General features: G+C 30.5%; 1 protein-coding gene across 1 annotated transcript in view; it reads left to right on the forward strand.

Moving 5' to 3' along the window:
- Positions 1-8,779, forward strand: part of LOC116774719 (5-hydroxytryptamine receptor 1) — a 64,973-nt gene extending 56,194 nt beyond the window's left edge. The window contains exons 2-3 of the mRNA XM_032667453.2: positions 2,993-4,396; positions 4,943-8,779. Of these exons, the coding sequence (XP_032523344.1) occupies positions 3,437-4,396; positions 4,943-5,686 (1,704 nt within the window). The 5' untranslated portion in view covers positions 2,993-3,436 and the 3' untranslated portion in view covers positions 5,687-8,779. The remainder of the gene's footprint in view (positions 1-2,992; positions 4,397-4,942) is intronic.
- Positions 8,780-13,694: the final 4,915 nt, after the last annotated feature.

Consider the following 13,694-nt stretch of genomic DNA (forward strand, 5'->3'; position numbering starts at 1 on the left):
CAATTTTATTGCTGGCTCTTCAGAATACTTTTAGAAGGCGTATTGGTTTGGCGTATTGGCGTATTCATTCTATTTGCAAGCGGAGTTATTAAAAACTCTTGAAATAATTGTCAATTCTAGTGAACTTTGAATATTTTACCTTTAAAAATATATTTAACATGCAGAATTTCAATAAAACTTAATAGATATTTAATAGACCTGGCACCAGCATGGTGAATACATGGAATGCCGAGAAGTTCAGTCTTTCGTCATCTACAAGAATATAAAGTGGTGTATTAATCATGATAAAAGTTTGAACAGTGAAACAGGAAATGTAAAACATTCCTTATTTTAAGTTAAATAAGATTTATTTTTACCTCTTATTGATGAATTTCATTTCAAAATTAAAGTTCTCTATTTAATACCATTTCACGGTCTTTTATAAAGACTTAAAGAAGACCTTATTTTGGTATCTCGCAACAGATGAGACGTTCGAATCGGCCGTAAATATTATACAAAGCTTTTATCTTTCTAAACCTCACAGTTCAAATCTATTAATGACAACATATAAGTTTGATAACATATTTACTATCAACCGTAACAAGGCATAAAAACGTACAATATCTTCATCGTGAAATAAAACCATACGCGAGAGTAAGTAAAGAAATAAGTAATTCAATCACTTATAAATATCCTTATAAAAAAATTCAACAAATTTACGAACCTTCGAAACGCTTAGATTACATCTAAAGAGACCGAAAATATATGTGAGGAATTGAATTTTCTTTTTTTCCTTATATTTGCGAAATTCCTTTCTGATATTTTTGCTTGAGGCATTTGAATTATCATATTTTCTTTCTTTAACATGAAATATTAATAAAATTAAAATTTTTTCACCTTATTTTTTTAAGGTTATTAGTATTTGGTTTATTGTTTTATGGCAAGATATTTTACTAAAGGTCACATTGCATTTATATTAAATACCATTTCTCGTAGGTCGCAGTTATTAACGCTTCGTAGTTTATAAAATTGTACCAATGCCTTAGTTCTTGACTAACGTCAGACTCTCAGGCTCTGGAAGGTGGCCTCGTAGATGATTTGATGAATCCTTTATTTCCAAGAGGTCCAAACCCTGCAACGGCTCGAGCAAAAATGTTTTTTAATCTGTACCGTTATTTATACCAACCAACACTCATTGTTGTGACTACACTAGAACACACGTGCCTACGGAGGCTATGCAGGTGACACTTGACAATTTAAACCATCCATAAGTACTAATTACGTATATATAATTCACTACTCAAATTAGGTTTGAGGAAAAAAAAAGAGGTTTGTATCATAAAAATATATTATTTTGTTATTTGGCCTTTACATATACTAATTAAGTACAAAATAGTGTCTTATTCGGATATATAACGATAGAATAACAAAGACTCAGTCCAATAACAAAAGAACACACACTTTAGCTTTTTTTAGTTTATCAGGATGTATTGTAACGACGTATTTGTAACCGCAAGCCATAAAAAGTCGTGGCAATTTAAAATTTAAACATAATTAAAACTTATAAGCTCTGTTATTTGTTACGTAAGTGTTAGGAGTTGTTAGTTCACAACAAACTCAAACGGATCATTAAAAGTTCTGATAAATATTTATATACAAACGAAGAAGCACTGAATGTTTATTTATTTTTATTATTTAAGCTACTTAATATTTCTTGCCCTAATTAAGTCCTTGTATGTAATGGCTGTGTCAAGTTTGTATTGATTTGATATATAATTAAAGTAAATAATAGTAAACAAAATAATATAGTGCACGCATAAATACGATATTGACTACACCTTAGCTAACAAAATAGCAAATTTCTTAAGAATTCCTAATTTTTTTAAAAGTAAATATAACTTTTTTAATAAATGGACTGTGTATATAGATGCATGTATTCTACATATATGTATGTATCGTATGTTATGACGTATGTTCATCAAGAAAGAATTATAATTTAAAATATTAGCTTTTTTATTATTAAAATTATTACAAAAATTATCCAGCATTGAAACTGTGAAAATGACACGTCTAATCATAAATCAAAAGAACAAAAACCAGTGTCGTTCGAGAGGTTCTTTTCTCGAGTATAAGTGGGAATAAAGTGAAAATTATGTTTGAAACTTTAGAAAACCTCTTGCACGTGTTGATGAGTGCGAGCGTCCTCATCGTCATTGATTTGTTGCGTTCTTTTACGAAGAAAAGAAATAAAAAACATTCAAACTCTAATGCATTTAAAATTAACTTGATTCAATTACATAATTATAAAAATTTTACATCATTATTAGTCTTACGAATTAACACAACAAAATTATGTTCCTTCGCTTGGTTTTATATTCTAGACCATTATTATTTACTTGTTACGTTATGACTTTATATGAGGCTGCTTGTTGAAATGATAATGAAATTTATATAAATTAAAATTTATTATTTTTTTGGGAATAAATCAATTGACGTGTTTCACAATACACTGTACTATTTATTACCTCATCTCAATAACATTACATCACCATAATGACATTTTTATTAGAAATATAATAGAATATTATACAGACAATATCAATTAAATGTTTAAAAACATTAGTACTGAAAGATATTTTTAAATGTGTAACAAATTTGGTAACGTTTACGTCAAAATACAGTTAAGGAATAGATTAAGTATTGTTATTACTGTACGATGGTTATCATTCAGGTTAACTACCGCGTGACCATATAAGTTATCTAATGGGTAGTTAGTACCTTAAGATGTCGTTACTATATGTGAATGGGTGTTAGCATGTACTTTTGTGATTGTTATGTTGTTTTATTTATTATAAGCGTGTCTGATTTATTAAATTAATAATATTGTTTTTTATAGAAATATTAACCATACGTTTATCACAAAATTTCCTATTAAACAGTTAAGTCAAAAAATATTATGTCTATTATACATTAAATATAATAAAAAATACTAAAATTGTTCCCATCTTTTCAGATCGGAAATTTTCTACAACCGCTGACACTAATGAAACAATCCGCAAGCGGGATATTGAACTAGCAGCCACTCCAACCACCTTTCTATTGCAATAAAACAACACGATCGACTAAGGATACGAACAATTGAAAATAAACTCTATTACCTGGACCAAACAGAAGAGTTATTTTCAATCATACAATCCAATGGCTCTATTCAGAATAGGAAGGACGATCCAGGCGATATGTCAATTAAAGCCTATTTCTGAATGTAATCAGTTACGTCGCTCCAAAACGAAGCAGTTACATGACGAAGTTGTTTTTCAAACTTGATTTCGCTGTTTATTTGAGTTCGATTTTATCATACGTTTATTGAATTGGGAAATAATTATCATTAAGTAAACTGTAAACCCAATGCATGGTAATCATAGCGCAAGATTAATCGTCACCCACCCCAGGGACTCGTATGGCGGGTCTAAATCATAATAACCACTGTTCACGGCCTAGCTTTGTTACTTTACCTTCGTGTCTTCTCATACTAATATTTTTATTACTGCAAATAGATTTGGCTCTAACGAACGATTTCAATGATTCAGATTCCATTTTTTATTCAACTCAGAATTCTTCACTAAATTGGACCTTTTACGAAGCTAATGATACGAATAGCAAACATTTACACATCAAACATTCTAAATATTCAACCGTTGTAACGGTTTTTTTAGCAGCAATATTCATGATAGTAATATTTGGAACAATTGTTGGTAATATCTTGGTTTGTGTCGCTGTCTGTTTAGTCCGAAAATTGAGAAGACCTAGTAATTATCTAATTGTTTCGTTGGCCGTAAGTGATCTTTGTGTAGCAATGTTAGTGATGCCAGTGGCAATGGTCTATGACTTGTTAGGGTCGTGGCCGTTTGGACCAGTGGTTTGTGACTTCTGGGTGTCCAGTGATGTGCTATCATGCGCGGCAAGTATTTTAAACCTATGCATGATATCAGTAGATCGATATTATGCGATCACAAAACCTTTGGAATACGGTGTAAAAAGAACGCCAAGGCGTATGCTTTTTTGTGTTTTTATAGTCTGGATGAGTGCTGCTTTTATATCCCTTCCGCCTTTATTGGTTTTGGGAAATGAAAAAACAGAAACGTCATGTTCAGTTTCACAAAATCAGGGTTATCAGATATATGCTACTTTTGGATCTTTTTATTTACCTTTGACTGTAATGGTGGTCGTGTACTATAAAATATTTAGTGCTGCACGAAAAATTGTTAAGGATGAGAGACGCGCTCAATCACATTTAGAGACACATTGTTATTTAGAAATAAATGTTAAAAATGGTGGAGGCGCTGAAGCGAGACTATTAGGAAGTCAACCTACTCCTATTCCGCCTACTCGAGGTTCTACTGCAAGCACAAACACGACGGTAGGTTTTACCTGACATATTAAATTTACTATCCTACATGACAATAAATTTATGCTTTTACAAAATTTATTTATGTTTTCATTGAAAAATTTATAAAATAGCTTCTTCTTTAATATTGCGCTGTGTTCAACGATGCACAAATCACATATTTTAACGTAAGCAAGTTATATAATAACATACCAATACTTTAAACCAATATTCTTATTTCAGTTTTAAGCTTATTTTCTATTTACAATATTAATAATTATTTTGATACAATAATTTAAAACCTTTGGGCGATTAGCACTAACGTTTGTTACTTGCATACATATTTAAAAAAAAATATTAGGCTATCATACTTCTTGGTAATTTTAAGTTACTTAGATAGAGATCATTTGTGTACTCTGCAACATTTATTTACAAAATTTATATGACAATATTTATAATGTTAAATATTTTTTGATAAAGTTGGTGCAAAAAGAAATATTTTTTATATTCTTAATATAAATAATATATTTATCAAATATAACATCGTAATCAAATGGAAAATTTTTGTTTCTGTTACAGTGTAGTATAGAAAAAACGGAAAGTTCAATAGGAAGATGCTTTACAGAACAACGAAAATCAAATGAAGCGCAATGTCCTATGTTAACAGTACAGAAAATTCCAACAAAACCTATTCATACAATAAATCGCCCAAACTCTCAAATGGTTCCCACGCCGGAAATTAAACTTCCAGCAAAAGAAAGACGGAGGCAATCTTCTGAGAGCAATAATAAATTATCAACTAGCAGAATCCGATCATCGTTGTCTAGTTTTGCTCAAAAAAGTCACTTTGCCAAAGACTTATTACATCAAACTCATTCACCGCATCAGAAAAAGTTACGATTCCAATTGGCTAAGGAACGTAAAGCCTCAACAACTCTCGGAATCATTATGTCCGCTTTCATTATTTGTTGGCTACCATTTTTTGTGTTAGCCCTTATCAGACCATTTGTTGCAGAGGATACTATCCCTGACGCTGTGAGTGCACTTTTTCTTTGGCTAGGATATATAAATAGTCTACTCAATCCAATTATATACGCAACTCTGAACAGAGATTTCAGAAAGCCTTTCCAAGAAATACTCTTCTTCAGATGTTCCAATTTGAACCATATGATGAGAGAAGAATTTTACCATAGCCAGTACGGTGGCCCAGATCAACATTACTGTGTAAATAACTCATCTAAAATTCAAAATTACGAAGAAGGGGTCGAAATAGTTTCAGCTGTGGACAGGGAGGAAACGAGGGCCTCAGAAAGTTTTCTATGATTGTCAATACCCAAGGTCAATGTGGACCTGGATACTGTGATTTAATTAAGACTAATACCGAGGTGTAAGTGATAACATTTGTCTTTAGGCATTGGCATTACAATTTATGTTACGAGCCAACTAGTCGTACTTAACTGTATACCTTATTTCTTACGACACATTCTGTCCGAAATATCTTCTGTATAAATGATAAAATGAATGTTATATGGTAGGAAATTATAGATATTCAGTTACAATTTGGAGGATATTAAAATAAATTAGATATATTTCGGATTAACCAAAGAGTAATTATTATTAACTAAAGGAATTTATAACATTAAAATGTTGTGATTTTATTGGTTGGTATTATTTATATTTTGTATTGTCGTGTACGATGTAATGACAATCAATTTGAGCCAGTATTCTAATACATGTGATAGTAGGTTAGTGCCGTTCTATTTTATTTTTAATTGATCAAAATGCTTTTATGTATATTATTAATTATGCCTGTATAGTGTATACGATAATTTTATTTGTATTTTCTTGCAGTGTTTTATCATGTGTTTCCTTTCACCATATTGTATAATAAATGGCACTGCCAGAAGGAGTAATAATTATATTTAATTAAACATAATTAAGTAGTAATTCGTACACAAATCATAGAAACATTTTTAGGTATTAATGTGCTCTATATATGGTTTGCGATTACTAGGTGTGTTGTATAATATTTGTATTTCTATGTATATTATATATTTTAGACAAAGTACTACAAAGATAATTTTAGTGAAAAATTTTATTTATCATTTTTTGTATGTAGTATAATTACTTTGTCATTTATTCATATTTGTCATTTTCGCATTGATAATGTTAAATAATTTAATAGAACAAATGTAAATATCATCAAAAATAATATTAAAGTATATGTATATAAAAAATATAGAATAAAAGCAGATACCGTGTGGGGAAACTACGCTTGGAAAAAAAATATAATGATTTTGACAGTTGAATTTGATGTTGTATTTAATGGAATTTAAAATAAATTTCTTTGATGTAGTTTCTTTCCATAGAATATTATTATACTGTTTGATTAAAATATTCATTAAGTAGATAAATTTTTATTCTAAAAGCTGGTATTCTGCTCTGTTTAAGTAAATTCAGTCGGATAAAATACGTAGTTAGTACTTCGTCGTTAAAAGCACATGAATGGAAAAATATGTCCGGGAATTTAGAAACATTTGCATATATTTTTACGAAAATCTTTTGACAAGTATCCTTTTCCTTTGTTTTAGACTGGGTACTATATGATACTACATTTTTTGTCCTACCTAATATATCAAACATGCATACCTATTGTATGTAAATTTTATATATGTATGTATTAAATTTTTCCCTAAAAATTTAACCAAATCAATCCTGACCATTTATTCACCCATTCCTTTACCTGACAAACTATCTTATTTATTGTTTAGAAAAAAAAATATATCCAATACATCACCGAAGGCCAAAGAGTACTAATATATATTGCATCAGTAAATATAAAATAAATCTCTTATAGCCCGGTGATCTTGTACCGGATTTAAATTTGTTGTAAATATTCTAATAAAATACTTGGACATCTTCCAACAGTGTAGTTAGTGTAAATGGCCTTCATTTTAAATTGATAACGTTGCATAAGTAAAGTCATCTATCAAGTTTTTTTTTTGTAATTTTTTTTTAATAAAATCCTATAAATCTTCCACCGAATTTATTATTCATCTATGTAATGTGTTCCATAAATATCTTGTTCAAATTGTGACAGGGTTGTCACAAATCTATTGAAACAAAATAATTTCAAATGTAAATAAAAATTATTTGAAACAAATACGGGTTTTAGCCTGAAATTTTTTAATCACTTCTTAAAAGTTATATTCATATTAGTAGTAAAAGCATGTATTTTTTTTTTTTTCAATTGGAGTCATTTTCTCTTTATCTTGTTCACAGAGATGTTAAATTTCCTGGCTCAGAATGTTACTCTTAATTAAAACTGCGCCATGTAATCGGGATTCATCTGTCTGTCAAAAGTTATTTCAAAATGTATGATATTTTTTGTGTATAATGAAAAAAACTGCAATTACCCTATATTTGTTTAATGCAAATTACATGTGCCCGTAATATTTCATTGCTTAAATCATATCATTATGACAAACAATGGGTACACTTATACGATTTAATTGAGTCACCGCTAAATTACCGTTGAGGAGTGCACTTTATGATTTCTTTTATAAAAAAAAAATAATTATTTCTTATACAAATTATGTTGCTGGGGAACTCTCTATGGATATAGAGTTATTGATTCTGACTGGAACTTTGATGCAGTTAGGATTATAGTTTGACTTGAAGTTGTTTAGACCGATGATTCATTTATTTGAAAATGTATTTTCTCCACATTCTCCAAAGAAAATCTTAATACCCGTACATCCAAATATTAATATTATATTCAATTATAAACTAATTTGTATTATTCATAGTTTAAATCTAACAAACATATGTATAATATGATATGTGAATTATTTAAATAAACAATGATTTTTGTAATATTTATGATCCAATGTAACATTGGCTACTATGCCATTACGGATTTATGTTATTCCGTGATCTTTTATTCCTTTAAGGAATAAATAATGAGATGGAAGATACAGAAAATTTGTTTCGCTCAAGACTTAATTATAATTATGTGCAATAACTTTCATGTAATATTATTACCAAATGGCCTATTCATATCTTTTTCTTTGTAGTGTTATATTCATAGATAATTAGGTAAATGTATTTACTTTTGGCAACGCTGCGTATGTCATAGTCTACTCTTATATCTATAAGTAAATGTTTTTATTACAGTGTTACTATATACTATGAAAAATATTACCTTTATTTATTAATGATTAATTACGCGGTGTTGCCGCAATCTAAGATTGTTAAGTACAAAATTGTTTATTATACGTTCGTGTTATGTTTAAAATATAATACAATTGTAATGATTGTATATTTGTATAATACGTCGTGAATCAGTAGATCCCTTATACTAGACATTATTGTATTTTTCTTATGTAAAGTGATGAAATAAAAAGTAGATTGGGGTGTTTTTGTTTTACTTTCTCAGCATTGGCCTTTGAACTAATAAAACAAAGTTCTTAGTATCGTGAGGTTGTGGCTTATGTTCTCCTCCAACGGTTTTATGTAGTTTCTTTGGATACAATGTTACTAAACAGAAATTTATGTAATAAAAAAATATTTCATGCTTTTGATGACACACCAAAATTGCAGCATTTCTAAACTTTATTAAAACTATTTATCTTGTAAGTATGCCTTGATATTGATTATAAGTATCTCAAAATATTCAGAAGATTGCAAAAATTAAATTTTATGTATTGATTGATTGAATTTCATATTAAACAAATAAAAACGTAAACATTGGTGATTATTTCTAGATAACAAATTAACATGTTTAGGTTTCTTATATATAAAAATATGTAAACAAGGCAAGACTTGGTTATAAAGGAAAAAAGTTTAAATAAAACTTAATATTTTCGAATATATTATCGCGTCTTTTATTATTTTAAATACACCCGCCGTTGGGGTTACTTTGCAGCAAACCTGATAACGGGCAGACGAGATGATACTACCTGTCAGTTCGTTTTATACAAAAGTTTATATAGGGTTTTCCAATAGGGACGCTTGAACTTTGACAGCTGATTGCGGCCATGTTGTTTAAGTGACAGCTGTCAAATGCAGTGTGTTATATTCATTCCGTCCTTCCAAACCACCATGGCAGGTTACAGTGTCGAGCAACACGTGCAAATCATAAAATTGTTTTATGAAAATGGGTCTTCAGTTCGAGCAACGTTCCGCGCACTTCGCCCGTTTTACGGTCGCGATGATCGTCCTGCCGAGTCGACTATCCGTCGATTGGTGGACAAATTCGAGTCAACCGGGTCAGTTAACAATCAGCCGGTTCCCGTGCGTCAACGTAACGCGAGATCTGCCGAGAATATCGCCGCTGTGCGCGACAGTGTCCTCGAAAACCCGCGGCAGTCAATTCCGCGCCGCGCACAGGAACTCGGCCTTTCGCAGACGACAACTTGGCGAATTTTGCGTTGTGACTTGAGCCTGCACCCGTACAAGATCCAGCTGACCCAAGAGCTCAAGGTTAATGACCATAGACAGCGCCGTGTGTTCGCTGACTGGGCATTAGAGCAGTTGGAAGTTGACGCCGATTTTGGCAAAAAAATCATCTTCAGCGACGAGGCGCATTTTTGGATGAATGGCTATGTCAACAAGCAAAATTGCCGTATTTGGGACGAGACCAATCCACACGAGGTTCACCAAGTGGCAATGCACCCGCAGAAAGTGACTGTTTGGTGCGGATTTTGGGCCGGAGGCGTGATTGGTCCGTATTTTTTCGAAAACGATAATGGTGTGGCCGTCACCGTCAATGGTGAGCGATACCGGTCGATGATAACCAACTTCTTTTGGCCTGAAATCGAGAATATGGATCTGGACAACATGTGGTTTCAACAGGGCGGCGCTACGTGCCACACAGCACACGCTACGATGGAAGTTCTGCACGAGCAATTTCTGGACATGGTCATCTCGCGCGGAGGCGACGTGAACTGGCCACCGAGATCGTGCGATTTGACCCCGCTGGACTTTTTCTTGTGGGGTTTTCTTAAGTCGCAGGTCTATGCCAACAAGCCGCAAACCACCGATGCCCTCAAAGTCAACATACGCCACGCCATCGATCAAATACAGCCCGATTTGTGCGCCAGAGTCATCGAAAATTGGACCTTTCGTGTGCGCGCCACCAACCGAAGCCGTGGCGGTCATTTGAATGATGTCATATTCCATACATAATGGGGTCGATAGACCTTCCAAATAAAAGAAAAATTTTGCAAATATCTTTCCTACATGTATTTTTTTTTGCATTTCAAAGATCAAGCGCCCTTAATGGAAAACCCTATATATACAGCTATCATTGTTAAATAACGGTATGTGTAATACTCAGGGAACTCTGAGTTAAAATTATGTCAACATGAATATAAGTTAAAATTTTAGAATACAGCAATAATTTTTCACTGTTCTATTATTTTGAACCCTCAAATTCTTTTCTAATGACTCACCATAATTTTAGCACTTTATTATGTAAGACGTAAATTTCACAATTCATCTTTTAAAAAAGCTTTATTCATGAAACACTTTAATTCAGACCTTAATAATGAAGCACAAGTTTGAAATTTCATTGAACATTACATTCTATTAGATTATCAGTTGTTATAATTAGATGACTATCCATCGGATGCTATCAATCATATGGGATAAGGCTTCGTTCGAATATAGACTGTTTACTATAACTTACATCAGGCCCTAACAATAGAATTCAGTCTTTAATGGAGTGTGGCTTAACAAATATCTTCTGTATTTGTTATAAAAATATCTGAGAATATCTGAGAAAACAAAATTATATAAACATATATGTCAGAACGTCTTTCTCACGTTCCCTTTTTGAATATTTAAATATAGAAAATTCCAAGACTTTTTGTCGTTGACAAATATTATATTCAGTAATTGTATAATGATATTTCTGTTAAGGAATTTTCTTAAATTGTTCATAATAATTAATTGTCTTAGCTTCGGTTTCAGGTTAAATATATTTTTTTGTAATTCTAGTAGCTACTTTTATTATTTCACCTACCACAATTAAGTCTTACAAGACTCATAACGTTTTTATAAGATCTAAAATAAGAGAGCTATATTAAGTTTCTTCAGATTAATATTAACCTTATTATTTTATTATTTACATTCGCCTATTTAATTTTTTTTTTAGTTATATATGTGATCAGTTCTGTAACTATTGTCATAAAATATTTAATTTTCATTATACAACAAACTTAAAATATTTAATAACGCAATACAAAACAAAGACTTTTTTTACTCAAATGACCATAAAAGGATGTTTTTAAAACACATATGTATAATATTTAAATTGTATAAAAAACCTTAAACGCCAAATGGGTTAGTTTTTTTTATGAAATATCAAAACCAATCATTGTATTTCAAACTGTATCAATATCAATACATATTATAAAACAAAGTCCCTCGCCGCGTCTGTCTGTCTGTCTGTACGTGATAAACGGAAAAACTACTGCACCGATTATCAACCAGTTATCACCACTCAATAGTGTGATTCTTGAGAAAGGTGTTAGTGTATAATTTGTTAAGTTTTTGTATTTAGTAGTTATTACATTCAATATAATAGTTGAAGATTTCGGGAAAACATGATCAGCCTGAGAGCTTTTAAAAAAAAACTGTCTTTGAGATATAACAAACTAATATATGGGGGAATTGTCTATCTTATATAGGTCTACAGAAAAATCTGCGGTGGCATATGTCTATACTATAAGGATAACATACTATATCCATTTTACAACTTTTAAAAATTGGCATTCCTAGACCGTTTATTGGAAAGCTATTTACATAAATACGGTATTAAGTCTTATCAAAATAAAATACTTCGTTTTCAAGTCTACATCAGTATCTGTAAATAACTTTTTAAATCATGTAAACGGGACGTATCATTTGAAAGTTATCATAATATAAGTTTAATAATTCTCAAAATTAAATAGGCTATTTTATATTTTTTGTAAAGAGCCCGTGCAAAGCCGGGGCTGGTACCTAGTATATTATGAAAAGTTGTTTTAAATCATTATTAAACCAAGTCGTGTTTTTTGTTTAAAATTATCATTTTAATTTTATAATAAACTTCAAAAACATTGGGACGCATATACGTTATTAAATTACCTAAAAAAGATACGTAAATTTAACACACAAAGCATAACAAGATTATATCTAGGACCCTCGTAACAGTATTGCGACAGCTGTAACAGATAAAAGTCAAATACAATCCAATTGTATTAAAATCACATAATTAAAATAGTTAAATTTTTTATTAAAAAGAGAGTAACTTTATTTGTTTTACGTTATTAAATACTAAAACAAGTGCGTATAGCTTTAAACTAAGTTTATTAAAACTACATATTTTGGGTTAGAAATGTTTTAAATATATTATATAAAAATATTGTTCTTCAATATTTGAAACGTAATACAATCCCGATGTACATAAAGTAACCCTGAGGTAAAAGAAAGAATATTTAATTAATTAATATTTCCGACTGTTTCAAACACTGAAATATTAAAAGGATAATTCTTTCTTCTTGTAATATTTCTTACATAAATGTTTTATTATTCAACGGATATTAATTATTTTGATCAAAGCATGGATAATTAGATTTTTCCATTTCTTTTAATATATCTTTATATATGGCTAGTTCTTTTGAGTAAGAACCTTTTGACCTTTGACACACGTCAACTCCTTCAACTCGAGGGTGTCAAGAGCAAGACACTAGATGTGGTTAGATATCCTTCAAGTTTACGATAGTTGTTAGATATTAGAGAGGAACACGTGCTGAACGTGTTCTAGGACATGTTAGATAAAAAAAAAACCTTAAAATTCTTCAACGTTTTTCAGATGACTTAGATTTAATCATTTATAATTAAAATATTTAATAAATCATATTCATTATAGTCAAGCATTATTGTTATCTGTGCAGAAACATTGGAAATGAGAAATCTATATTTTTTTTATTTATAAATACGTTATAGAAGTAACTACATTTTTTTTTTCATATCAGTCTAATTATTAAAATAATTACAAAACAAACTACTGATACTGCTTTTGTTTCTTTAATAAATGTTCCCAGAAGAAAAATAATATTATTATACCTGTCTGGTATTTGTTTGCCGCATGTGCCCTCCCTTAAATGTAATATTGTAATACCCGTATAGCTTGGGGCTCATATCTGATGGATGTCCGGACCCAAGGGGATTTTAACCACATCTTGTTTTGATTAAGTTCTCGCAAAGCTAGCTTTGTAATTAGATTTACAAAAATAAAACAGTCATATAGTTGCGCAAATATTATCAAAAGTCTAAATCTTCT

Source organism: Danaus plexippus, chromosome 23 (genome assembly GCF_018135715.1).
Source record: "Danaus plexippus chromosome 23, MEX_DaPlex, whole genome shotgun sequence".
Classification (NCBI taxonomy): Eukaryota; Metazoa; Arthropoda; class Insecta; order Lepidoptera; family Nymphalidae; genus Danaus; species Danaus plexippus.